Source organism: Gobio gobio (genome assembly GCF_949357685.1).
Source record: "Gobio gobio genome assembly, chromosome: 15".
NCBI lineage: Eukaryota > Metazoa > Chordata > Actinopteri > Cypriniformes > Gobionidae > Gobio > Gobio gobio.
The window spans coordinates 14,474,107-14,499,564 of NC_137108.1; the positions used below are offsets into that span (position 1 = coordinate 14,474,107).

At 38.3% G+C, this 25,458-nt stretch overlaps 1 protein-coding gene across 2 annotated transcripts in view; it reads left to right on the forward strand.

The window, feature by feature from the left end:
- The window catches only part of prpf3 (PRP3 pre-mRNA processing factor 3 homolog (yeast)), a 41,874-nt gene that overhangs the window by 7,664 nt on the left and 8,752 nt on the right, over positions 1–25,458 (forward strand). For both annotated transcript variants that reach the window (XM_079837430.1, XM_079837431.1), the window contains exons 3-11: positions 12,641–12,771; positions 13,725–13,880; positions 14,134–14,220; positions 15,941–16,203; positions 16,381–16,499; positions 19,447–19,634; positions 19,756–19,922; positions 20,119–20,201; positions 20,336–20,479. In XM_079837430.1, the coding sequence (XP_079693556.1) occupies positions 12,641–12,771; positions 13,725–13,880; positions 14,134–14,220; positions 15,941–16,203; positions 16,381–16,499; positions 19,447–19,634; positions 19,756–19,922; positions 20,119–20,201; positions 20,336–20,479 (1,338 nt within the window). The remainder of the gene's footprint in view (positions 1–12,640; positions 12,772–13,724; positions 13,881–14,133; positions 14,221–15,940; positions 16,204–16,380; positions 16,500–19,446; positions 19,635–19,755; positions 19,923–20,118; positions 20,202–20,335; positions 20,480–25,458) is intronic.

Below are 25,458 nucleotides of genomic sequence, written 5' to 3' on the forward strand. Positions count from 1 at the left end.
TAACTAAAGGAGTTGTACATTGTATTTTATCTACATTTTAGGGGGAGGGATTATACAGCAGGGGAGGAGACATTCAAACAAAGGAATGCAAACGTTGTATAGGTAATTGTGTAGACATAAGCATAAGCATTTTACTTACAATGAAGGGAAACAGAAACTGGCCTGGAAGATTTGCATAGCAGACTAATTAATCTGATATCATCGTTCTTAAATTTGTAATTTTACATTCCCCCCTTTGAGAGTTCTAATAACTCTCACATAATACAAACCTTTAAACCTTCATCAGTCCATTCTATAGCTTATGTTTGTTAGCATAAGCCCCATCTTCTAGTCATGTAACTTGGAAAAAGTTACAGGCACATATCACTTCAGGGTTTTTCCTGGGTCAAAAATGGTCTTCGGTGGTGGCTGACAGACATGGTCATCCATACACACACACACACGCACGCACACACAGTAAAAAAGTACCCTACCCACGTGATCTGCAAGCACAATACTGACAATACATTTTATATAAATTCAAAGAAAGTTTGTAACTTTTGCTTATCTTATTTTGATCCCACATGAAAAAATACTAGAGTATATTATAGTAAAATTACTCTAGTAAATACTATAGTGTTTTTGAACCGTACTATAGTAAATATACTACAGTAAATTAACAAAGTGTAGTAAATACTATAATATACTACAATTTACTGTAGTATCTTTACTATAGTATGGTTCAAAAACACTATAGTAATTTTACTATAGTATTTTTCCATGTGGGATACCTTGATGTTTGTTTTTGTTCCTCATTTTTACACTATTTACTGATAATTGTTTTGGTATATAATCATATCAATATTAAAAAGTAGTATTAAAAAAATGAACAAATAGCCTAATTTTCTGCCATATACAATTTTATAAAATTATCAGCTAGCTAATAACTTTGTTCTGGGTTCACCTCACTCCAGTCTAAACTAAGTGATTTATAGGCTATTTATTTTACTACACATTATGAACATAAATAAGCTGTAAGACTGTGGATAATTAAAACTAACTCTTACACTCTTGCTAAATTGGGTAAGCACACTTGTGTTCTCATTTCAGATTGTTCTGAGTAAATTAATAAACTGATTTGTGAGTTCAGTGTTGGACAGATCAGTTGTTCTAACCAGTCGTTGAAATGATTCGGTTCAAAGGAGTCATTAGGTGGCGAATCGGACATTAGCAGACGCGTTGTGTGCGAATCCCGTCTGTTAGAACATCGCAAAAGATTTGTCAACACACAGAAAACACTTCATAACCGGATAGGATTTGTTTCCCGTTTATTGAAAGTATGGTTTATGTCAGCTGGTCAGAGAATCAGTCAATATTTTTTGAGCGCATTTCACACCCAGCGGTTATTAAAGGAAAACATATTGTCTGATAGCGCCACGTGCAACATGGATTCGGTCTTCTGACCTTTTGATTTTGATTAACGTAATATGTGAAATATTAGAAAGCTAAGAATGCTTATTTTGAATACAGAGAGCGTGCGAGCGGGGGAGGAGCTCTGATCGTTCTCTCTGACAGTCGGTTATGCGCAGCATCTATTCTACATCATTCATAAATCACAATAACTCATCAAATAAAGCTTTGGCGGGACAAAAATTTGTTTTGGCGGCCGCCAAAAAAATTTCAATGTAGGAAAAACCCTGCACTTGATCTGTGTTGATTGTCTGTAGTGACGAATGACATGTTCACACAGAAACACACATGCCACTAGGGTCCGTGTAGTTCTTACGGGCAATGTTCTTTTGTGGTTGGAACAGTCCTTGTGACAGGATTCCCGCGAGGTATATATATATATATATATATATCTTCCCCAAACCGTGCCTGTTCAATCTCTATTAGGCTATTAATATGCTATTTTGTAATCTATTCTATTTGAGGGTGAAGTTTGTTTTAGCTTATTCATTTTGCACCTAAGGTTTTGGGCATTTGGCACCTTGTTGGCTGTAGCGGGTTATTTATGTCATTGCTTTATCTGTAAATTAAATTAATGCTTTTTCAATGACTGAATTCATTTAAATAAAATGTTTTTTTTTTTTTTTTTTTAATTTCTTTGATTTAAATCATGTTGGTAAAGCGTCATATAGGTCTTAAATTTCAATCTTCATGGTCTTAAAATGTCTTAAAAAGGTCTTAAATTTGACTTACTGAAACCTGCAAGAACCCTGTTGTGAGTCATTTGTTGACCTAACAGGTTTGCGAACCGTGAAGAATTATCTTCAGTCATCTGATGTCGTTTTGCTGAAAGATCAAGAATGTCTTGTTGGATTTTGTTCAAGAGTACTTGACCACCATGTTTGTGCATAAGTGAGTCCTTAAATGCAGCCATCTTTGTTGGTGGTAGGAGCTGAATTATGTAGCTCTGGAGAGCTTGGGGTGGAGAGAACATAAAACCAGGGTGCACCCGTCATTGAATTTGCTGGGTAGGATGTTTTAGACAGAAGTTCCTCCCATCATGTGCCACCCATGGGATTCCTGCTCCTACTGAAGGCGGGTGTGGCATGCAAAAGTTCTTTCCAGCAAACATGGCGTTTCTTGACATATTTATCAGCTCTAAGAATATGTTGTTTCTGGAGTCTACACTTTGTGCGACGTCCATGATGAGTAGAAGGCAATCTTGATCATGTTGATGGATGACTGAAGTTCCCGTAGGTGATTCTCTGCGTTGTGTATTTTTTTTTCTTTTTTCTTCACGGTTGATTCAGTAGTGGGTCTAGTTGTCCTTCAGAGGTTGTGGCTTTATACGCAGGTGAGAAGGTCTGTGTGTATGGGTCTGGGGACAGCCATCAAGTGGTATTTGCACAGAGTAAGAAAGGAAACAAAAGACAACTGAGCAGTATTTGTTCTAAAATACAATAAACATTAGGGTTGTCTCATCTGTTCAATCTGAGTCTGCTATTGTTGTTCCTTCTTTCCCTGTTTCTTAATTCCTGTGACACTTAAAGAACAGTGAGGTAACGATGGACTAGTGTGGGAATGCCTACGAGGGAATCTTCACCCAAGGATTGGCCCCAGATGCCTGTTGCATTCGGTTCTTTCCTGGGCTCCTCACTGTTCCGTGTCCTGGGGCCTCATTTCTAAACGTTGCGTACGCACAAAAGAAGGCGTACGCCGCTCTCTATGCAATAATTGGTATTTATAAAAAGCAAACTTGACGGGAAAATGTGTGGTCCATCACGCAAGCACTGACCCAGGCGTACGCACAAAAACGGGTGAAATGAGAAATGCCGACACTGTCGGCAGATGGAAGAAACACGTGAAACTGTAGAACATTGTGTAAAAGAAATGGCAATACTGCCTCTCATAAATAACATGAAGACTTCACAAAGCAAGTCTTACAATTAACAGCCTACACGAACACCCGTTTGATCGATCTGCAGTGTAAAACAAACAAAAATTACAACAGAAATGCAAATTAACACATTTGCAAAAAGAAAAGTGAAATATGTTCTGCAATAATATTGCCATGTTATGCAATTCATCCTCATAAATATGGTAAACAGAACGAAATAATGTAGCCTAAAAAACTGATATTCTCGATGCAATTAGATAGACGGATAGATAATTAGGGGGATGGATGGATGGATGGATGGATGGATGGATGATGGATGGATGGATGGATAGATAGATAGATAGATAGATAGATTCGTATGTCTCAACCATTCAGAAAACTGCAAGAAATTACATTTGCACTGAACTATTTCCCATTTCCACGTAGATAATAGGGATAGGGATTCCCCAATAATTGCCGCCAGTCTCTCATCAAGAGGGGTCAGCTCCGGTGTCCCCTCTCCCCCACCCGTGGCAGACACACTCTGGCGATGGAGCGCTAGACGCTTTTTTTGCCTCGACTTTGAAGTCCGACCACTTCTTTTTTTATTTCGGCCAAAGTCCGAGGTTGTGAGGCTACAGTATTTACGGCGTCTGCAACCTTTTGCCACTCAAGTGTCTTTTTGGCATTAGTAATGCCCATACTGTGCCCTCCAAACAAAATTATTCTCCTCTTTTCCACCTCGCCAACGATAACTTCTACTTCACATTGAGTGAAGTTACGTTTTTTTGATTTCCTCTCTGTGTTTGCCATGATTTCGCAAATTATTAATATTAACTTGTGGGTGTTTCACGGACTATTTATGGGCAACTATGGGCGTGACATGAAGCCGCAAAAGCTGCGCTACATTTAGAATTGATTGTGATTTATTAAGGGAAAACTGCGTAGGATGTGCGTGCGCACGGTTTTATAAATCCGAATATTTCTGTGCGTACGCACGTCCTATATTTCATCCGTACGCCACTTCTGACGCAAATCCTACGCAAAGTTTTATAAATGAGGCCCCTGAACTTTACCGTGTGACACATGAGTCCCGGTTTTCCTTCCCTGACACAATACTGCAGCTGCTGTAATGTTACCTTCAATCACATGAGCTGAATCATCAACTAACAACTCCAATTCTGCATTCTCAATGGGAGTTTCAACCATTTCATTCGTAGCTGCGTATGTAAGCGTAACACAATCACGAGTCATTTCATCCTGTAACAAAACTTCCGTCATTGCAGACATAATACATGAGGATGGGTTTGTGACTGGTGCATGCTGTAAAACAATGTTCGGGGCTGTGATGCTACCTTTTACAAAAAGTTTCTTGTCATTGTGATGGATCACAGGGCAAAGGTAGCTCCTCACAGCCCAACACTTTCCTGTTCTTTTTGTGCTCTTAGAAGAGCCTAAGCAAGCTGTCCAAAAGTTTCAGTGTACCCTGTCTGAACTACTTAAGGGTTGTAGGCGGGCTGAGAAGGAACAGAATTATGCATAGTAGAATAAATACTATCTTGCAACTTCTTCCTACACTCTTTCTCCCAGTGCCCTGATTTTTCACAGTAGTTACATTTGCCTTCTCTCTTAGGCCATCTGTTGTCTGGATTCCTTATGCTAAACGTAGCTGCTGCTACTCGCACTTGTGCCTTAACATCAGCACCCCTTTCCCATGTAGCTAACCTTTCTAGGTTATTTCTAAGGGTTTTGTTAGACCAAGTTAGATCAAGTAATGGCAATGCTTTTCTGTACTTGGCTAAAAGGCCATCTGACCAGGCGCGAAAAAAAGCTCCCTGGTCGTCTAGCACACATTCAGAATCATCAACTATACCACTGTACGTTACAGCTGACTGACACAATCTGTCAGTGAATTCATTCGCAGTTTCTTCTTTCCTTTGCACAGTGATTCTGGACCAGTCTATTTTGAGTCCCATGATATTCTTTAGAATTTTCAAACACCTTCTCTCAAATCGCCTTTACTGGCATGTTGTAGTTCAGTAACAGCAGACTCAAAACTTTTGAATTCAGATTCAGTTAGAATCTGTGACATCAGCTGTGTGACTTTTGTTAACGACATGTCGTAGAGACGCATTTTGCATAACAAATTTCTTCTTAAGTCAGAAAAATGTGTACGTGCTGAGGGTAAGCTCTGGGATAATCTTTCTACATCTCTAGGTCCTAGCAATTTGGCAGTTTGAACTTGGGCAACAGAATTAGCAGGAATACTTTCAATTACCTCAATTCATTGAGACCTTCTCCTAGCTCCACATACCTTCACTGAATCAACAGGCACATCAGATACTGATTAAATGGCTACATCTGTTTCAAAGAAAGCTTGCAAGTCAGGATAAACGTTATCAGGCTGACTAACTTCATTCACATCAGTTTTCTCTGCAGCTTTATTGCAGTGCAATTTCTTAGTCAAAATGCTATTCTAGCACAGAGCTCTGTTCTGTTTCTCTAGCTCTGAGATATGCTGAGACTGTTGTCTAGCTAGCGCTAAACCAAATTGTCTGTGACAACAAATAATGCCTTTCACATTGTTCTTGCGAATACATGCTCCTAAAACTTTTACATTCATCAATCGACCAAGTCTTGTCTGGATGGATCTCATATTTCTGCGTTAGTTGCCTACCTTTCTCTGTGACAATTAAATCCATCTGCACTCCTAACTGTGATTTGAAATCATTGTCTTTCCACAAAGGAGCTGCGAGACCACCTTTTTCAGTTGTGGGGATCAGTTTAGCATTCTTTCTAAACATTTTTGTGAGTTTCTTTGTTACCACACAATCAAAACACTAAAACTTCTCTGATCAACAGACTTGTTAACTTTCCTTCGCAAAAAAAACAGAGGACAACACAAAAATTAGCCTGTATGCTAATCTTCCCTGCTTGAAATAGAGGCAAAAACAATTGTTCCCTGCCTGAAAACAGAGGCTTAACAATACTTCCCTGCCGAAACAGAGGCTTAAACAATTCTTCTCTGCCTGAACAGAGGCTTAAACAATCATTAGCTTGAAGCCAATCTTCCCTGCCTGAAAACAGAGGGTAACTTTCATCTCTAAAACAAACTTTTTTAGAGGGTAACTTGGTTAACCAAACCCTACAGCTGTCTGATAACTCTTCCCTGGCAGCGCAGAGGAAAACAAATTTGTACTGGTCTTTAAGGTTCTTTTGGATCGTGACACTCACCAACCCTTGGTTGTACAGAAAGAATTCAGTCTGGAATGTAGTCAGATCTTGGAGCTTGAAGTTTCAATCTGGATTCTGGATTCAGGTGAGGAGCTCTATCCGGGTCACGGGCACCAAAACTGTTGTGAATTTCCTTTTCCTCGTTTGAAGAAGAGACCAGGAGACTTAAGCTGCGTTTCCACCGCAGGAACTTTCCCCAGGAACTAGGAACTTTGGGGTGGTACTCAGTGTTTTCGACCGCAGGCACCAGGGTCTAAATGAAGTTCCGGGTAAATATTTCCCCCTACAAACGGCCCTGCTCCGGGGGTAGTACTTTTTCAAAGTTCGGGAACTTTCGGGGGTGGGACTTGGGCGCTGAACATGCTGATTGGTTGAACTCACGCAGCATTTTATTTCAACCGGCAGTTTTAAAAGTCTTTTGCGAGGTTCGTTCGTTCTGCATTCAGTAAATATCAGTCTTGCTCTTTTCTGTCTGATGGCGCGTGTTCGTCTCAGCCACCTCACGGTCAATGTCCGTAATAGCTGATAATAACATACGTTGTCTTATTTTAAATCTAGCTTTATAAGCTTTCAGAATACGCTTTAGTATCAGTGCTCGTCTCTTTTTCCGCCGTTTTGTTAATGACCTCTTTATTAAACCAATACATAACTACCAAAAGCAGCGCTGCTTGCGTCTTCTTATTGTTGCAGACAGTATCGCGCAAAAATGATTACTGTCCGTCGCTGACTGGGAGGAGCAGCCGCCGCGCGCAGTCCTACATCACCGGACTAATTTGCCTAATTTTCCCGGTACTTTAGACCGCAGTGGAAACGCAGACAGTAGCAGGTGCAAATGGTACAAATTGTTCCGGGTAATTTCGGTGGAAACTCTGCTTTGGATAGGTTCTTCAGCAGGATTCTTTAATGAGAAAACGTGCTGTCTTTCGGCTGAGGTTATCAAGTCTAACTAAAGGAGTTGTACATTGTATTTTATCTACATTTTAGGGGGAGGGATTATACAGCAGGGGAGGAGACATTCAAACAAAGGAATGCAAACATTGTATAGGTTATTGTATAGGTAAAAGGACACACCTCAGACATAACTGTCACCCGTCCAGATTCAATCAGCATAAGTGTCATTCAAGTGCATAGATGATAATTCATTCACTCAGGGGCTCCAAGAGCCATTAAAGACAAATGGTGCTCATTTTACTTACAATGAAGAGAAACAGGAACTGGCCTGGAAGATTTGCTTAGCAGACTAATTAATCTGATATCATCATTTTTACCCTAAATGCTAAATACAATGTACTTTCTTAAATTTGTAATCTTACACACGTGAGGGGAAAAACGTAGCTTTCTTCCACTTGAATTTTTATTTTACTGTATCTCTTTACATAAATATTATTTTCTACTTAAACATTATAATTTCGTAATTTTACTCACCCAACTAATTACTGGCTTTCCAATAGGTTACACACACTTTTCACAATCCATCACGGAGTTGATCAATTTTGATTTTGCATATTGTTCTTTAAACGTTCTTTCGTGTAGTTCATACAACCACTAGGGCTGCAGCTATCGATTCTTTTTGTAATCGATTAATCTAGCACTTAATCGATCGATTAATCGGATAAAAAAATCTGTGTTTTTAAACAACCAAAACAAATAATGCATAACGAAAATGAAGAGGAAAAGCAATTTAATTTATTAATATGCACAACAGGTTTCATGCTGTAATCTAGTCCTGACATCAAAGTAAATATCTTTTATGTAGATTTCTACACCTGCAGCATTTACTATTAGGCTACTAACAAATAATATATCATTTCTGGGGTGAGCCTATTTGCTATGGTATTGTGTGTGTGTGTGTGTGTGTGTGTGAGACTTCATTGCAGTTTGGTACAGCAGAAATACATACATTTATTTTCAATAGAATGTTGCATTTGGCTTGCATTACTTGCATTGCGGTGCATTTTAGGTGAAGCATCCGTTCGAAACATCGCGTCACTACATCACGTCCCGGTGTATACAGTGAATGCTGAAATTATTGTTGCGTGGCTACATAAAAGTTTAAGCATATGTGATGCATTGCCACGATTGTTCTGACTGGCGCGAGAGAGAGGAGGGTGCATGCGTGTGTGTGTGTTACTGATTTTCTACTATTAAAGTTGGAATTTTTCCAACAAATGCAAAAAGTGCATTTCTTTGTGATTTTAAAATACTTGAAGGAAACGGTTCACTTTCAGCTGTTATTGTCTATGGAGCAGATTTATGTTTGTTGTACATCAGATACAGATACATTAAAGGGTTAGTTCACCCAAAAATGAAAATTCTGTCATTAATTACTCACCCTCATGTCGTTGGACACCCGTAAGTCCTCCGTTCATATTCGGAACACAAATGGAGATATTTTAGTTGAAAGCTGATGCTGAGAGAGGCTTCAATCAGGCCTCCATTGGCATTCAGTACATTGACACTTCCAAGATCCATGAAAGGCACTTAAAACGTCGTTACAAAGTCTATCTCACCACAGTGGCTCTACAATAATCTTACGATGCGACGACAATAGTTTGTGCGCAAAAAAAAATCAAAATAACACCTTTATCCAACTTGTTCTCGACTTCCGTGTATGCCTCCACGACGCATGCGCGAGAATGACGCAGATCCGGCGTTCGGACATATGACCCAGAAGCGATTTGTTTACGAGCAGAGGAAGACGCGCGTGTCTAAGCTGTTGGATTCTACATTGATCGTGCTTTAGGTCTCGGCGTAGTGCTCAAAATGGGGCTTAAGTATGTATTTCATGGATTCCCGAACACCGGCGCTACGTCATATTCTCGCGCATGCGTCGTGGAGGCACACACGGAAGTCGAGAACAAGTTGGATAAAGGTGTTATTTTGATTTTTTTTTTGCGCACAAAAACTATTGTCGTCGCATTGTATGATTATTGTAGAGCCACTGTGGTGAGAGACTTTGTAACGATGTTTTAAGTGCCTTTCATGGATCTTGGAAGTGTCAATGTACTGAATGCCAATGGAGGCCTGTGTGAAGCCTTTCTCAGCATCAGCTTTCAACTAAAATATCTTCATTTGTGTTCCGAATATGAACGGAGGTCTTACGGGTGTCCAACGACATGAGGGTGAGTAATTAATGACAGAATTTTCATTTTTGGGTGAACTAACCCTTTAACACAGTAGTAGACCTGCATTACATTTATTTGGATGCATTAATGAGAGAGTGATTGTGTGTGTGAATTACTCATTCCGTCTCTATTCATTATGAAGCTGTGGTTTGTAATTACTTCAAAGGTATTCAAATGTATGCCTATAACGGTTAAGTTGAGTTTCTAAGCTACTTTAGTGACTTTACTTTAGTCACAGGACGGCGTTGACACTGCGTTTCTGCGCTGCTCTCCGCGCGCGATCTTCACGCAAAAAGAGATCTGCCTTCAGGGCGCGCGCTCGTTGTCAAAGACGTGACACGGCTCCGTGTCACAGAAAAAAGCTGAGCACTGAACGGATAAGTTTTCCGTATTGTTGTTTTTGAATAGTCCACAATCGCTTCAATGTTCAAACTGGCAAGGCTTTAAACGCATTTACTTGACAAACTTTATGAGGACGAAAGTGAAAGCGATCTGGCTTCGGGGCTTGCGCGCGCCGTGTGTGTGTGTGTGTGTGGCAGCTATAAGAACGGTAATCAACTTACATAAACTGTGTAAAACATGCAGTTACTATAGTGATTCTGGGCATCTAGAATCTAAACTAAATTCAAAATGTATCACGCGCTATGGTGTGCTTCCTGAACATTGAACAGCGGTCCGTGTGAATCAGATCCCTGCGCGTATAGTGCGCGTCATAGGAATTTAACGAGGCTTCGAGGCAGAATTTTTGCCTCGAGGAATTTTTGTAATCGAGTTAATCGAGTAACTCGATGAATCGTTTCAGCCCTAACAACCACCTTACAATATTTCACTAACATAATTTATTTTGTAGCCTATGCTTTGCACAAAAAGAAGTTAATTGTGCTGGTTAATCCCGAGTTTTGTTCCCGTTTTCTTGTTCTTGATTTGTTGTTCTTCTGTGTTTTAATAAATGTGTGTTATCAGAATTGCCTTCATTCATTCTTTTGATTTGACATTATGGCTTAGGCAAATTGTCTTTAAAAGTAATAACCAGACATTCTTCTGCACAGGAGCAAGAGTTGTGAGACAATGAGCACAATCTCATGAGACACTACAATAGGCTTGTATACTTACAATTAGACATGTGCCGGTAAACGGTAATACGATATACCGCAATAATGAACATGCACAATATTGTTATCGTGGGCACTTCAAAATACCGTGAATAATTATTTATTACGAATTATTCCGATTTTTAGAATGAATTTTAAGAATACTTTACCCATCAACCGTTTAAAATGAAAAACACGTCAAAGAGGAACGTGCACTGATGTAAATAGACCATGCATGAGCCGAGCGGAATGAGGAGACGCGCTGAAGTGCACATTCATTCTTTGACAGCAGAGGGCGCTGACGGAACAGCAGAAATGCAGCCGTTTCCCCAGTAATCACATAACCTAATACATAATAAGACTTAAGGGTATTCATTTTCAAACTTGCATTTTATATTTTAATCTGGACTAAATTACATGCCCTAGATATTGTTTGAATATGTTCTGACTGTTGTTCAATCACACACTTTACAAGGCTCCAGTATTTAACATTAGTTCCTTCATTAACAAACTGACAATGAAAAATACTTATAAAGCATGTATTAATCTTAGTTAAATGTACATTTCAGCATACCTATTGTTCTTTATAATTCTTTTGCACTTTAATCTGTTTTAAATATTTGTTTACTTTATACATTTTTGTGTATTGCTTTATTGTATTTAAATGTTTGGTTCTTTTGTTATAAGAAAGTGATTTAACCTGTTATAGTATGACAACACTTTTTTTGCAACTTATTTCAATATCGTGATAATACCGTATACCGTGATAAAAGCTTCAGCAATTAATCGCAACATGAAAATTTGATACCGGCACATGCCTACTTACAATTCATTAATAAGGACTGTTTTCTTGTACAACATTAAATATTTCAAGTTAAATTCACAGTGTAAGACAAGAGGCTATCAATGTCAAGATCAATATTTGTGTAGCCTGCCTGACACGGTATTTTCACTGACTAACACGTCACGTCTCTGGCATAGACTACAATATTTAAAATGGCAAATATGCATTAGTTATATTCTCACTTTAATTTACAGAGCAATCCCTGCAGTGCAAAGTTTCAGGTTAACTATAGAATAGACTAGGATTAGTGTGTGTCGCTCGCGCAAGACTCGCAACTGGGGGCGGCACGCCATCGTGATGCCGGTCAGCCATCATCAGCACAACAAACTCTAGTTGAAGTAATCCAAGTATTCAGAATACGAACTCAAATTGAGTAACCTAACGGAATACGTTACAAATTACATTTTTGGGCATTTATTCTGTAACGAAATAAATGTTGAAAGTATCCTTCCCAACACTGTTTGTAATAGAAAATTTGATTGCTGTTGACGTCTTTACTATTCATCTTATTTTTAACGCAACACTGTCTACACTAGATGTGAGCGCCGCAATGCAACAAAAACAATAGAACCCATTATAATCAGTGTTCGCTGACTACACTGGAAGCAGCGTAACACAACAAATTCCTGACATTAAACGTATACCCTGTTCTATTTCTCAAGTACTCCAAGTGCTCACACTACTTCTTAAGGTGATTATACACGGGGCATCTTTTTGACCAATGTTGCTGGGCAATGTTGCCATCAACGGGCAACCCGGTGAGACACAGGACCCACGACTGATCAAAAGTATCCAGATTGTTTTGTTGCCCATGCTCTATGGGAAAGTGCCCAAGCAACATTGCTCAAAGTTGCCCCGTGTATCATTACCTTTACACAAAGAGCAAATGGATTTGCAATGGTTGCTTTGTCACATCCAGTGTAAACATCCTCGATGGCATCACTGGTTTATCCAGAATTGCTCATAAATTTAGAATCGTGAGTAACTGAGTTTATACGGCAGATATATATTTATTAATGATGATCAATATCTCTTCTTTTAGACCAGCTAAGGCCGTTTCTTGATGATTCAGCAAGCAGCTTTGTTGAGCGTCTGTTTGAAGCTCTTGAGGAAAGCAAAAACTCCCGTGGGAATAAAGGAGCTGGAGAGAAGAACCGCAAAAGAGAACTGAAGGTATAGTGTTTTCTGTGCCTCCAATGTCTGAGTGTGAAGGAACAACTATTAAGAAAATAAATATCCCTTTAAGTGTCAGTTTCAGAAAAAAAGTGACTCAACATTGATTTAGAACAGCCTATTTGTTTTCTTGTCATCACTCACCCATTTAAATTTTTGGGTGAACTATCCCTTTATTACAAGTTTGCTCAAAAATTTAAACTTCACTTACTTACCCTCAAGTTATTCCAAACCTGTATGAGTTTCTTTCCTCAGTTGAACCAAGCGGCAACCTCCCGCAGTTTCTCTTGAAGCCAATACGGAAGTGACATATACTGCAATTCATCGACTGGCCGCTAGGGACAGGCTCCAGAAGGGAGCAGAATCTCATTGAGCCCCATGTTAAAATGCCCAACTTTACAGCAAATTAAAACATGTTTACAGCCTGGTACAAATTGTGGTTTTGGTTTATACGGCTAATTTTACCCTTCATGACAACTGTGGGGTGGGTGATTATTTTTTTTTTTTATAACTCATTCGTTTACATTATATAAAGCATTAAAGTTCTGCATAATTAAGGGCGTGGCCACTTCGAGTGACAGGTGGATAGCCATTTATCTGCTGTCTGTTAGTCATCGCGTCACTTCAGCTCCGCCCACGTCCCGCCTTTTTGCCCTTTTTCTGTTATCCGGGTGTGACGCGCTGCCAAGATGGCAACGGCCATCTCGTCCATACTTTTCCTTCAAAACTGCTCATCAGAAGCCTGGGTGACGTCACGGACAGTACGTCCATATTTTTTTGAACACATAAGATATTTTGAAGAATGTTTGTTCTGGTTACCAACATTCTTTAAAATATCTTTTGTGTAAATGACAATCTTTTTATTTTAAGGTGAACTATTCTTTTAAGTAAACTTTCTCTGATTAAGTCTTGTCTTTTTCAACAGTTTTATTTTTCCTCTCTCCTATGTTTAGGAAGTCTTTGGAGATGAGGTGGAAGGAGTGAAGGATGGACACAGTGTGGATACAGCGGTAAAGAAGAAGAGGGTACCTCGCTTTGAGGAGGTGGATGAACCCGCTGTTTTACCTGGACCCCCTACAGAGAGTCCTGGCATGCTTACCAAGATGCAGGTAACACATGCCATCAGTAAAATAAAAGACTAGATAGAGAAGTATCTGATGGAACACACAAAGTATGACTTTGTTTAGAACATAAATGACTTGTAAGCCTAGAAGTACTTGGATAAAACAGATATTGTTTAGTACTGTAGTTCTAAGTATGAAAGTTCACAGCTTTTGACACTAAATAAATTGCTCAATTGAATATTTTTTAATGTACTGCCTGCATCAAGTGTAAATACTATCTGTGATGCTCTATTTTCAGATCAAGCAAATGATGGAAGCAGCCACACGGCAGATTGAGGAGAGAAAGAAACAGCTAAGTATTGTGGCTCCTGTCCCCTCTGCGCAGGTAATAAAACAATACCAATCACCTGTTTACAGTGACTGCCCTGTAGTGCCTGTGTGTTTAAAAGAACTTTTAAGGAATCATAAAAATATCTTTTTGCCTTTGCTTTAATTACATTTATGATTGATGATAAATGAATCACATTTTCAATATCATCAATATCGGTTGATGTCTAAGCAAAAAATTTGCAATTGACTTCGTTAAAATATGCAAATATTTCGATTAATTAATCCGAGGAAAAATAACGCGTAAAAAAAAAATAAAACAGATTAATCCATTCTGTATTGGACTTTGACCCTGAGCTGTAAAATGAAGGAGGGAGACACGAACGCGCTGCTTGGATCATTGATTGGAACATCCTGATGGAAGTGCTGATAAAAATAAAGTCGTCTGCAATGTCCACTATCCTACCCAAGAGCGTGTCATATACACTCCATAAAGTGCATATCATATGCACACGAAAAACTGCGTTGCGTATACATTGCACGACACTGCACACTTGTACAATTTATACGCATTCTCAACAGGGAGCGCGCACTCTTAAAGGGGCCACACTATATTCCTACTCGTTACAACGTCCATGCATTCAGCAGCCCAAATGAATACCTGTCTGTCATTAATGTTAATCAAACAACTACAGGTGTTAAATAAATGTATACATATTAAATAAACCTACTGTATCTATATATTTTTTTAAGAAATGTATTATTGTTTTTGGAATTTGCTTCTTTGTTCTTTTATTTAGCCTATATTCAATTTCTCATATTAGCCATATTGCCCACCCCTTGCCCACCTGCACATACCAGCTGATATACAATGTAGTCTTGATTTGGGTGGTCACTCTGCATTGAAAGTTTGAAAGGGTTTTAAATCTTCTAAATCAAGTAAAATGACTCAAAATAAAGTCATTTAAGCATGCCAAATTCAACTTTAATCATATAAAATGTAATTTCCAAGCAGCAAAATTGTGGCCAGTGAAAATGCTGAGTGGCTAGTAACTTTGGAAAACCACTAGCCACAGTGGCTGGTGAGCAAAAAAGTTAATGTCAAGCCCTGTTTGTATGTACAGTGAAAAAAAAACTTCTTCCTGAAGCACTTTTTAATTTATTTCCTCAGCATATTAGGTCATTGTTTATTGTTATGGCCAATATTTGAACAGTGAAAATAATAATACAAGAGTTTTTGAACTTTAATGTCACTAATGCTGATTATTCATTGATTCATTTGAATTGAAATATTTAAAATACTCTACATACAAAAATTATGTATGCGATTAATTAATCACAGAGTATGTAATTAATTAGATTAAAATTTGTAATCGATTGACGGCACTACTTTATACATAAACATATCACAATTAGATGTACACATGGTAGAACTACGCTAAGTAAAATACATAAAAAAAAACATAACTCATACCAGTTGACATTTAGTGTGAGCTTTTGTTTAATTTACTGATTTTTAACTTCTGCTTTACTATAAGCAATCAGCAATTATGCATTTTTAATAATTAATACCTATCGAATTTTTTTCATCCTATTAATAGATTTATTTATCAAAACAAGTATAGCTCTAGACGACAATATAAATGACATGTTATAACTGGTAGCAATGTTATCTTTTATGTTGTCTTTTTTTAATTTTTTTTATCCCTAATAGTCTGTCATTCTTTTTCATCTAAACTTTAAAAATGGATACCAAACTTTTGTTCTCTCTCCTATAGCCCAGACTGATTCCATCTCAGACAGACCCTAGTGCTCCACGTCCCAGCCTCCCAGCGTCGGGTACCACCCAGTCCATTGCTCCCTCTCAGGCTGCTAACTTCATGAATGACGCTATAGAGAAAGCCCGCAAGGCAGCTGAGTTGCAGGCCAAGATCCAGTCGACGCTGGCCATGAAACCAGGAATTCTGGGTGCTTTGGGAAATACAGGGCCACATAATCTGGTAGCCTTGGCCAACCTGCACGCCATGGGCATTGCACCACCGTGAGTGTTGTAAACGTGTAGAAATGACTTTTTTGTACATAATAAGAATTCTGCAACAGGCTTCATGTTTCCTTGCAACTTTTTTTAAAATTAATTTGCAAGGTGTTTTCTTGTTAGAGGAATTGCTAAAAAAATGTATTAGTTAAGAATTAGTTAAGTTTTCTCATTTGTTTATAGTAAAGTGGAGCCTCGTGAGATCACAAAGCCAACTCCCCTCATTTTGGATGAGCTCGGACGAACTGTTGATGCCAGTGGGAAAGAAGTTGAGCTCACACATCGTATGCCCACTCTAAAAGGTACCACACACTGCTATAGAAATGTGAATATCTCAAATTGAAATATATTTTTATATACAGGGTACCCGCGGGATCTTCAGTCTTAATTCGCTGAAGTATTGAGTTCTAGGTCTTAAATAATTTTAAACGGGTCTTAATTTTCCTACGTCCATGTAACGCTACCTCTCTCTCTCTCTCTCTCTCTCTCTCTCTCTCTCTCTCTCTCTCTCTCTCTCTCTCTCTCTCTCTCTCTCTCTCTCTCTCTCTCTCTCTCTCTCTCTCTCTCTCTCTCTCTCTCTCTCTCTCTCTCTCTCTCTCTCTCTCTCTCTCTCTCTCTGTGTGCATAGTAGAGGAGCATTTTGATAATTATATGCACCATTTTTAATGTTCTTCAATTGAATGCATGTATGTAGCCTATGAATAAATCTGGCAAGTTTTTATGATAGCCAAATGTTTATATTTCAAAAAACTAATTGGAGTATAAATATGATTATGTAAAGCTAATATTATAACTTTAAATTATGTTTTTTTTTTATAAAATAATAATAGTGTAATTTAAGTGTTTGTATACAAATCAGTTCATTTTTTTCCCTTCAATATTAGGCTAATGTAGTACAACTGACTCCCATAGTTTACAACATAGTTCAGAGATTTGTTTTCCTTGAGAAAATTGCCCATGTATTGTACCTGATATATAGCTAAAGTAATCGATATTGAATTTAATTGAATCGAAAATCGAATCGAATCAAAAGCTTGTGAATCGAATCGAATTGTGAAATTTGTGTCAATACCCAGCCCTAGTAAACCCCGAATTCATTCGCTACTGACACACGGACCGATGTCAGACTGGCCGCGGATTCTGTGCACGCGTTTGCCGCCCGTCAGCGCTCGCGCGAGTGTACCAAGTCTAGGCACTGTAGGTCTTAAAGTGAAAGCAACCCAATATAGCCTAGCCTATACCCCCTCCTGCCTGTGTCGTTAATATTAATCAAACAACAACGGGGAAAAACAAACAGTAGCCTACCTAAACTTAAAGCACTGTTTGTATCTGTATATTTAAGTTGTATTTATTTGTCCTATTGTCAAACAAGATTCATGCATTTTGTTTGTTTTATCGCCATGTATGACTATTGTGCATCTAACATAATGATATGGTAAATGTGGTATTTTAATTATGAAGAAAAATAAAATAAAAATATGCACATTTCTGAAAATGACCACCACAAAATCAGTAATTTTGATCTCACAAAAAATGTATATACTACATACACACCAGTGATGCGCGGGTTGATCCAAAATGAGCGGGTGCCCGCGGCCACCCGCGGTTACGAGTCATCCAAAAATATTTTTAATGATATTCGGGTCACGGTCGGTCGAATCGTCAATAAATCCTTATTTACCTTTTGAATGTTGAGCGTTATTAACTTTTGAATAAATGCTGACGCGGGACAAAATGCCCGATTTCCCAAAACGTTGAACTGAGCAATGCCATTGTACCATTTTAATAGGCTACTTTTAAACGCATTTAAAGTCAGTTTTATGTATTTTCTGAGAGGGGGCGGTATTTTTTTTGGGAAAGTCGGGGGAGAGACGCACACTTCGATTAGACTGGATAAACACATGCAGCATCTTAATTGTTAAGAAAATTAAACGAAATAAATGAATAAATCAAGCCTGTATTACATAACACTAGGCTATATAGGCCTACAGCATTCAGAAAAATAACAGTTTGCGCTCCTAAGGGCTTTCACACTTTTCCAAATGTTTTCCAAATGTGGGCTGATGAATTCTTCAAGCCGGGTCGAAACATAAACATCGCGTTCATCAATAATATGCATCTGGAGCTGAAATGGAAAATGATGGGCCGCCGCAAGAACTTCCTGCTCTCGCTGCTGCACCTCTGAGCACACCACGCCAGGGCCTGAAATGTTTTTTCAATGGCCCAATGAGCTACGATGAGCATTTACTACTTTTAAAAAATGCGGGTCAGGAAGCGGGTCGGGTACAATATTTTCTTCTTTTTTTTTGCGGTCCGAGTTGCGGGCGGGTTAGTTGAAAACGTCGGTCGGGTGCGGGTTGTTTATACATTGACCCGCGCATCACTGATACACACACACTATCGGTCAAATGTTTGAGAACGGTAAGATTTTAAAAATGTTTTTAAAGAAGTCTCTTCTGCTTACCAAGGCTGCATTTATTGCATTTTTTTTTACAATTTTAAAGAACTATTTTATTTTTTGAAATGCAATTTATTTCTGTGATTCAAAGCTGAGTTTTCAGCATCATTACTCCAGACTTTAGAGTCACATAATCCTTCAGAAATCCTTTTTTTACTTTCTATTTCAGATAAATGTTGTTCTTTAGAACTTTCTATCCATCAAAGAATCCTAAAATATTTTTTACACAACTGTGTTCAACACTGATAATAATCATAAATGTTTGTTGATCATCAGATCCTTAAATGAGAATGATTAGTGAAGGGTCATGTGACACTGAAGACTGGAGTAATTCAGCTTTAATCACAGGATAAATTACACTTTTCTATATATTCACATAGAGAACAGTCACAAAAGAACTGTCACAATATTACAGTTTTTTTATATTTTTAATAACATAAATGCAGCCTTGGTGAGCAGAAGAGACTTCTGTAAAAACATTAAAAAATCTTACCATTCTCAAACTTTTGACTGGTAGTGTGTTTATTAATCCTGGTGGGATTGAGCTATGAGGAAGTGCAAGTTTACTAATACTTTGTTCAATTTGAATAAATTAATTTGCTTTGCAAGTAATTTTGTGATTCTGCATTTCCTTTTGTACGTTTTTTTTTTTTTTTAATTGCGTGATATAGGTCTTAAATTTAATTCATAATGGTCTTGAAAAGGTCTTAAAAAGTCTTAAATTTGACTTGGTGAAACCTGCAGATACCCTGATATACTTATTTGTTTTATTTTTTTCCCTCTATCTCTAGCAAACATCAGAGCAGTGAAGAGGGAACAGTTTCGGCAGCAGTTAAAGGAAAAACCCAGCGATGACCTGGAATCCACCTCTTACTTTGACCCACGTGTGGCCCTTACTCCTGCACAGAGAGCCAAGAAAGGCTTTAGGTTCCATGAACAGGGTCGCTTTGAGAAGATCGCCCAGCGCATACGCACCAAGGTTGACAACAGCATCCATCTTTATTTTTGACTCTATAAAGCAAATATTAAAATTTGACTTAAAAAAAACTTTGATCAATAATATCTGAGAAATATCTGACAATATTATATTCTGTCCTCAGGCTCAGCTGGAGAAGCTACAAATGGAGATTGCTCAGGCTGCCAAGAAGACAGGCATTCAGGCGTCCACTAAACTAGCTCTTATTGCCCCCAAGAAAGAGCTGGGAGAGGGGGAGATTCCTCATATAGAGTGGTGGGACTCCTACATCTTGCCTTTCCACATAGAATTGTAAGTCAACAGCTTTCAAATCTGCTACAGTCAATTATAAAATATACAAGACAAATTCAGGAAAAATTCTGCTGTTCTGAAGTCATATTGATATTGTGAAGAATTCATATAATCTGTCAGTCTTGCAGTTCCTTTTGATAATTAATAACAGAATTGAGTGAAAGTGGTCATATTAAATTTGTGTTCTTTTTCTCAGATCTGTGAGCACAAATTTAGATGAGGTGGAAATGCACGGAGTCACCAACCTAGTTGAACACCCAATTCAGATGGCCCCTCCAGGTATTCATGCATGCATTGAACATCAAAATCTTCTGCAGACAGAAACTGGTTGAATTTCAAAATACTCATTGGTCTAACCTTTTATGTTTCTATTACTTTTTTTTCTTTATTCTCTTTTTGCTTCTCTTTCTCAGTGGACTCTGATAAGCCAGTGACTCTGGGTGTGTATTTGACTAAGAAAGAACAAAAGAAGTTAAGACGACAAACTCGTAGAGAAGGCCAGAAAGAGATGCAGGAAAAGGTCCGATTGGGTCTTATGCCTCCACCTGAACCCAAAGGTACATTACCAGCCAGACAACTTCCAGTAAGACAGATGAGGTTTTAATGTTGAATATGTTAACAGCCAACCAAAGGTTTGGGCACACCTAATCATTCTTTATAGGGATGAAACGGTATGGAAATTTAACATCACGATTATAGTGACCCAAATTATCACGGTTATCAATATTATCACGGTTTTGTTCAAATGAGATGAAAGTGTTCAAAAAGAACAGATGCACACACAACATTTCAACAAGTTTTCTATTTGAAAATCAACAAACAACAAATAAACAAAGCAGCTCTATGCACTTTTTTAAGCTGGATTTTATTCTGTGGGATTTCCTTCCTTATAATGGCCGTCGTCAATAGCAACGCATAAAAAATAATTTGTCGTAAATATAATCTATTATCTCTGTAAATATATTCTCAAGCAATATTCTCATCAGTGTTCAGCAATGATGCATTTAAATCTAGCATATTTTGTGTAAGAGCTAGGGATGAAACGATTACCGGTTTCACGATAAACCACGATAAAATTTAGTGATGGTTAGTAATATCGTATAAAATCTAATTATCATTAAAACCGCGTGTGATTATCACGATTGTGAAAACTCGCGGTAAATCTTGTCCAGTCAGCGTCAGTCTGGCGCAGCGCACAACACTTTTTTGAATGAGAAGAGATGGCAGTGACAGTGCCTGGAGATTTTTCAGCCTTCTAAAAGGACCAAATCTGAGGCGTGGTCATATTTTGGCTTTTACAAAAGTCCTGAGGGAAACTTAATCGAAGATGGTCACCCTGTCTGCAGAACATGCCAGAAGAAAGTCGCTGTAATAGGGGGAACACTTCAAAACTACAAACGCAAGGCAAGTGGACTTTGACCTCAACGTGAAGCGAACGAACAAATTCAGACAAGACTAGGGTGACATTTAAGGGATAATCAGGGCTTGACATTAACAACCATAGATATCATGGATATCTATGTTAACAACCGCCATTTGGGGGTGTAACGTTATTTCGGCTGCACACTCTGCCACTCTGGCTGTTGAACTTATTATAGTCTTCTCAAAAGCCATCTGTTATAATCGCGTTGAGCATTATAACCACTTAACGTTACACGTGTTTCTATTGAATTTATGAATGCAATGTCTCATAATCAGAGGCGTTCAGATTAGCGGAGTTTTGTTCAGAGCGCGCGCCGCTCTCACTCGCTGAAATCTGCACTTAAATCAGAGATAAACGTGCGATGTATGCAGGAGATTCACTCATCATACAGTGGTTGACTGTTTTTGTTCTATTTCAGCAGCGAAAATTGTTTCAAACAAACACAGCAGAACCACAGCGCATCTGAAATGACTGGCATAACGCAGGCGAATTTAGGGACCGTCTCTAAAGTTACATACAACATTGGTAACGTTATAAGCGTTTCAAACTTCAATAGCATTTGAAGAGAATGACAGTCATAAAACTGTAAAGTGTTCATCTAGGTGTCAGGTATGATGCACACCTTTTGATATTTAATAAAATAAACTGTCAAATCATATGGAAATATGGATATGCATTATTTCACTAGGATACTGTTTGGGCTCTTACACAAAATATGCTAGATTTAAATGCATCATTGCTGAACACTGATGAGAATATTGCTTGAGAATATATTTACAGAGATATTAGAGATTATATTTACAACAAATTATTATTATTTATGCGTTATGCGTTGCTATTGACGACGACCATTATAAGGAAGGAAATCCCACAGAATAGAATCTAGCTTCAAAAAAGTGCATAGAGCTGCTTTAGTTATTTGTTGTTTGTTGATTTTCAAATATAAAACTTGTTGAAATGTTTTAAGTGTGTGCATCTGTTCTTTTTGAACACTTTCATCTTATTTGAACAAAACCGTGATAATATTGATAACCGTGATAATTTGGGTCACCTATAATCGTGATGTTAAATTTCCATACTGTTTCATCCCTAGTAAGAGCCCAAACAGTATCCTAGTGAAATAATGCACATCCATATTTGCATATGATTTGACAGTTTATTTTATTAAATATCAAAATGTGTGCATCACACCTGACACCTAAATGAACACTTTACAGACAGTTTTATGACTGTCATTCTCTTCAAATGCTAGTGAAGTTTGAAACGTGTATAACGTTACCAATGTTGTATGTAACTTTAGAGACTGTCCCTAAATTTGCCAGCCTTATGCCAGTCATATCAGATGCGCTGTGGTTCTGCTGTTTTTTTTAAAACCATTTTCGCTGCTGAAATAGAACAAAAACAGTAAACCACTGTATGATGAGTGAATCTCCTGCGTACATCGCACGTTTATCTCTGATCCGAGTGTATATTTCAGCGAGTGAGAACGGCGCGCGCTCTGAACAAAACTCTGGCTAATCTGAACGCCTGATTATGAGACATTTCATTCCAGTGTTTCCCCTACCATTGTTCAGGGGGGGCGCCCCGCCCTCCCAAAACGACCCCCCGCCCCCCCTGAATGTGTGACAAAAAATATTTGTCATTACGGTCGACAATAAGAATTGCCTGATGGTTCAGTGCCAGCGTGAAAGACACTCCCAGAGCTGCATCTTCACGGAAACTGATCATTTGCGCATTTTTAAGCCTTGCCAATTTAAATATTCAAGCGCTCATAAACGAGAAATTGTCTCTCAGTTTGACACTCGCGAAGGGCAGCAACACAACACACACACACACACGCGCACGGCCACGCGTCTCACAGCACGCGAATATTCACACAATTATATCAAAATGCCTGTCTTGTTGAGTATCATCGTAAACATAGTCGGTTAGGTCTTTTAAATCAACATAAACATGAAATTTGCCAGTCACCGCCAGCATTTATGGTCAAGTTTGTAAGTTTTAATGGTCCACAGAATATCTAAACAGGCAATATATCAAAAGAAAGAACAGACCCACTGTTTTATTCCAGCTTCATATATTATTTTTTAATCAACACTTGAATGTTGCAAGTTTCATGAAAAAGCAACATTTTGAGCATAAAGCTGAAAAAATCACGTTTTTGTAAAAGACTAACGTTACGTCTGAACGATGAACAAAACACAGATGTTGTAGATCGAGTCCATCAACACCCCAAAACTTCAGTCCTATAACTCGTCCTGGGTTGACAGTTCATTCAATAACATTAGGCAGTTGTGATGTATATGCTGTTTAATGGTGATCGTGTTATTTTACATATGCATCTGCTTATGATATCGCACGTTGCTTCTTCGGCAGTGTTTTGATCAGGAGATTCTGTTCTCGTGCAGGAAATGCGCTACAGTGCCCCCTACCGTATAACAGTGAACACACATGGAAAGCCGGAAAATATCGTCATTGGCTATATAAATATTGAGATAACAAAAGACAAAAAAAAAAAAATCACTCACTGCTCTTGACTGAATAACTTTTAATAATACTAGGCCTTTTTTAATTTTATTTGTCGGTTTTTTTTGTGGTGGGGTCAGTGAAAATTCTGACAGGGCAAGTAAAAATTTGAACCCCTGAAAACAATCCTTAGCAGTGAGCCCTGAAATATACCCCCCCCCCCCCCCCCCCCAAAAAAAAAAAAAAAAACACGGATTTGTGTGTAGTAACTTTAATGGTAAAAATGCAATGGAGAAGGTGACGAACCTAAACAGGCAAAAATTTGTTTTTTTTTTTTTCATAAAAGCAACAAAATCCAGAGCAAAAACTCAAGCTAAGCCAACCTCTGTTGTGTTGTAAATAGTTGTGATGTATAAAAAAATGTTGTTTATATTTATTTAATAAATTAATTAATTTATTGTCTATGGCAACACCGAGTATCCGTAACACTCCCGCTCCGCGACACTAGTAGTTTCGGGAGGTCCCACCCCCCCCCCCCCCCCACCCCCCCCACCCCCCCCCCCCCAAAGCTGTAAACCTAGGAGAAACACTGCATTCATAAACTCAATAGAAACACGTGTAAGTGGTTATAATGCGCAACGCGATTATAACCGATGGCTTTTGAGAAGACTATAATAAGTTCAACAGTCAGAGTGGCTAGTGTGTAGGGATGGGCATTTTTGTCAATTTCTCATTTCGATCATCGATAGGTCTCTCAAACGAGTACTCGAGTACTCAGGGGTGGGGCATGTGCAGGGGGCGGGGCATGTCCGTCATTGAGATAATGAAAACTGTTATGAAAATGGTTGTTGACAAAAACAAACGTGACATGAAAACAGGTATATGAAAACGTGAACATATAAAACAAAAAATAACTGCTAGATTATGATGCATAAATGTCTTTGAAAAAGAAACATCTTTATAAAATGACCGTCTCAAATAACCAAGTCAGTAATATCGAGCATTGCCTTTGAGCTGAAACTGTGAAATAACACAACCCTGCAGAGCTTGCTAGCTGGTTAATAAACTCAACCAAACGCACCCTATATCAATATTAGTATGAAGATTGTTATGAACCTATTACGACATAAATCAACACAAAAGGACGTGAATGCGCACGTCGTGAACTTCAGCGTGCTAGATTTTACAGGCTATGGTTTGAAATGGAACGTTTTGAATTTGCTCTTCCCTTAAAAACGCTGATACACGGACAACGAAAGCACACAGAAACAACATTTTATTAAAATAGTGTTCTCCTTATAATGCTTTGACAGATTGACTCTGCACATCATGCACTTAATTTTATTATTCATGATCGCAGTGTTTACAAACATCACTGCGTGTTTTCGAACTCATAACGAAAAACAACTTTAAATAAACTAGGTCTACTGTTAAAAAATACGAGAACAGTATAGCAGTGCTGCATTACTAATATCAATGATTCTGAGAAAGAAATAGCCTATCTAAAAAGAATATGACCGTCTCTAAACCATCATGTCGAGCATGAAATATTCTTTTGAGCTGAAACTGAAGAGAATGAACAGCCGGTATAACGGCAGCACTTTGGCTAGCTTAAGCTCAACCAAACTCTTCTTATATTAGATTAAT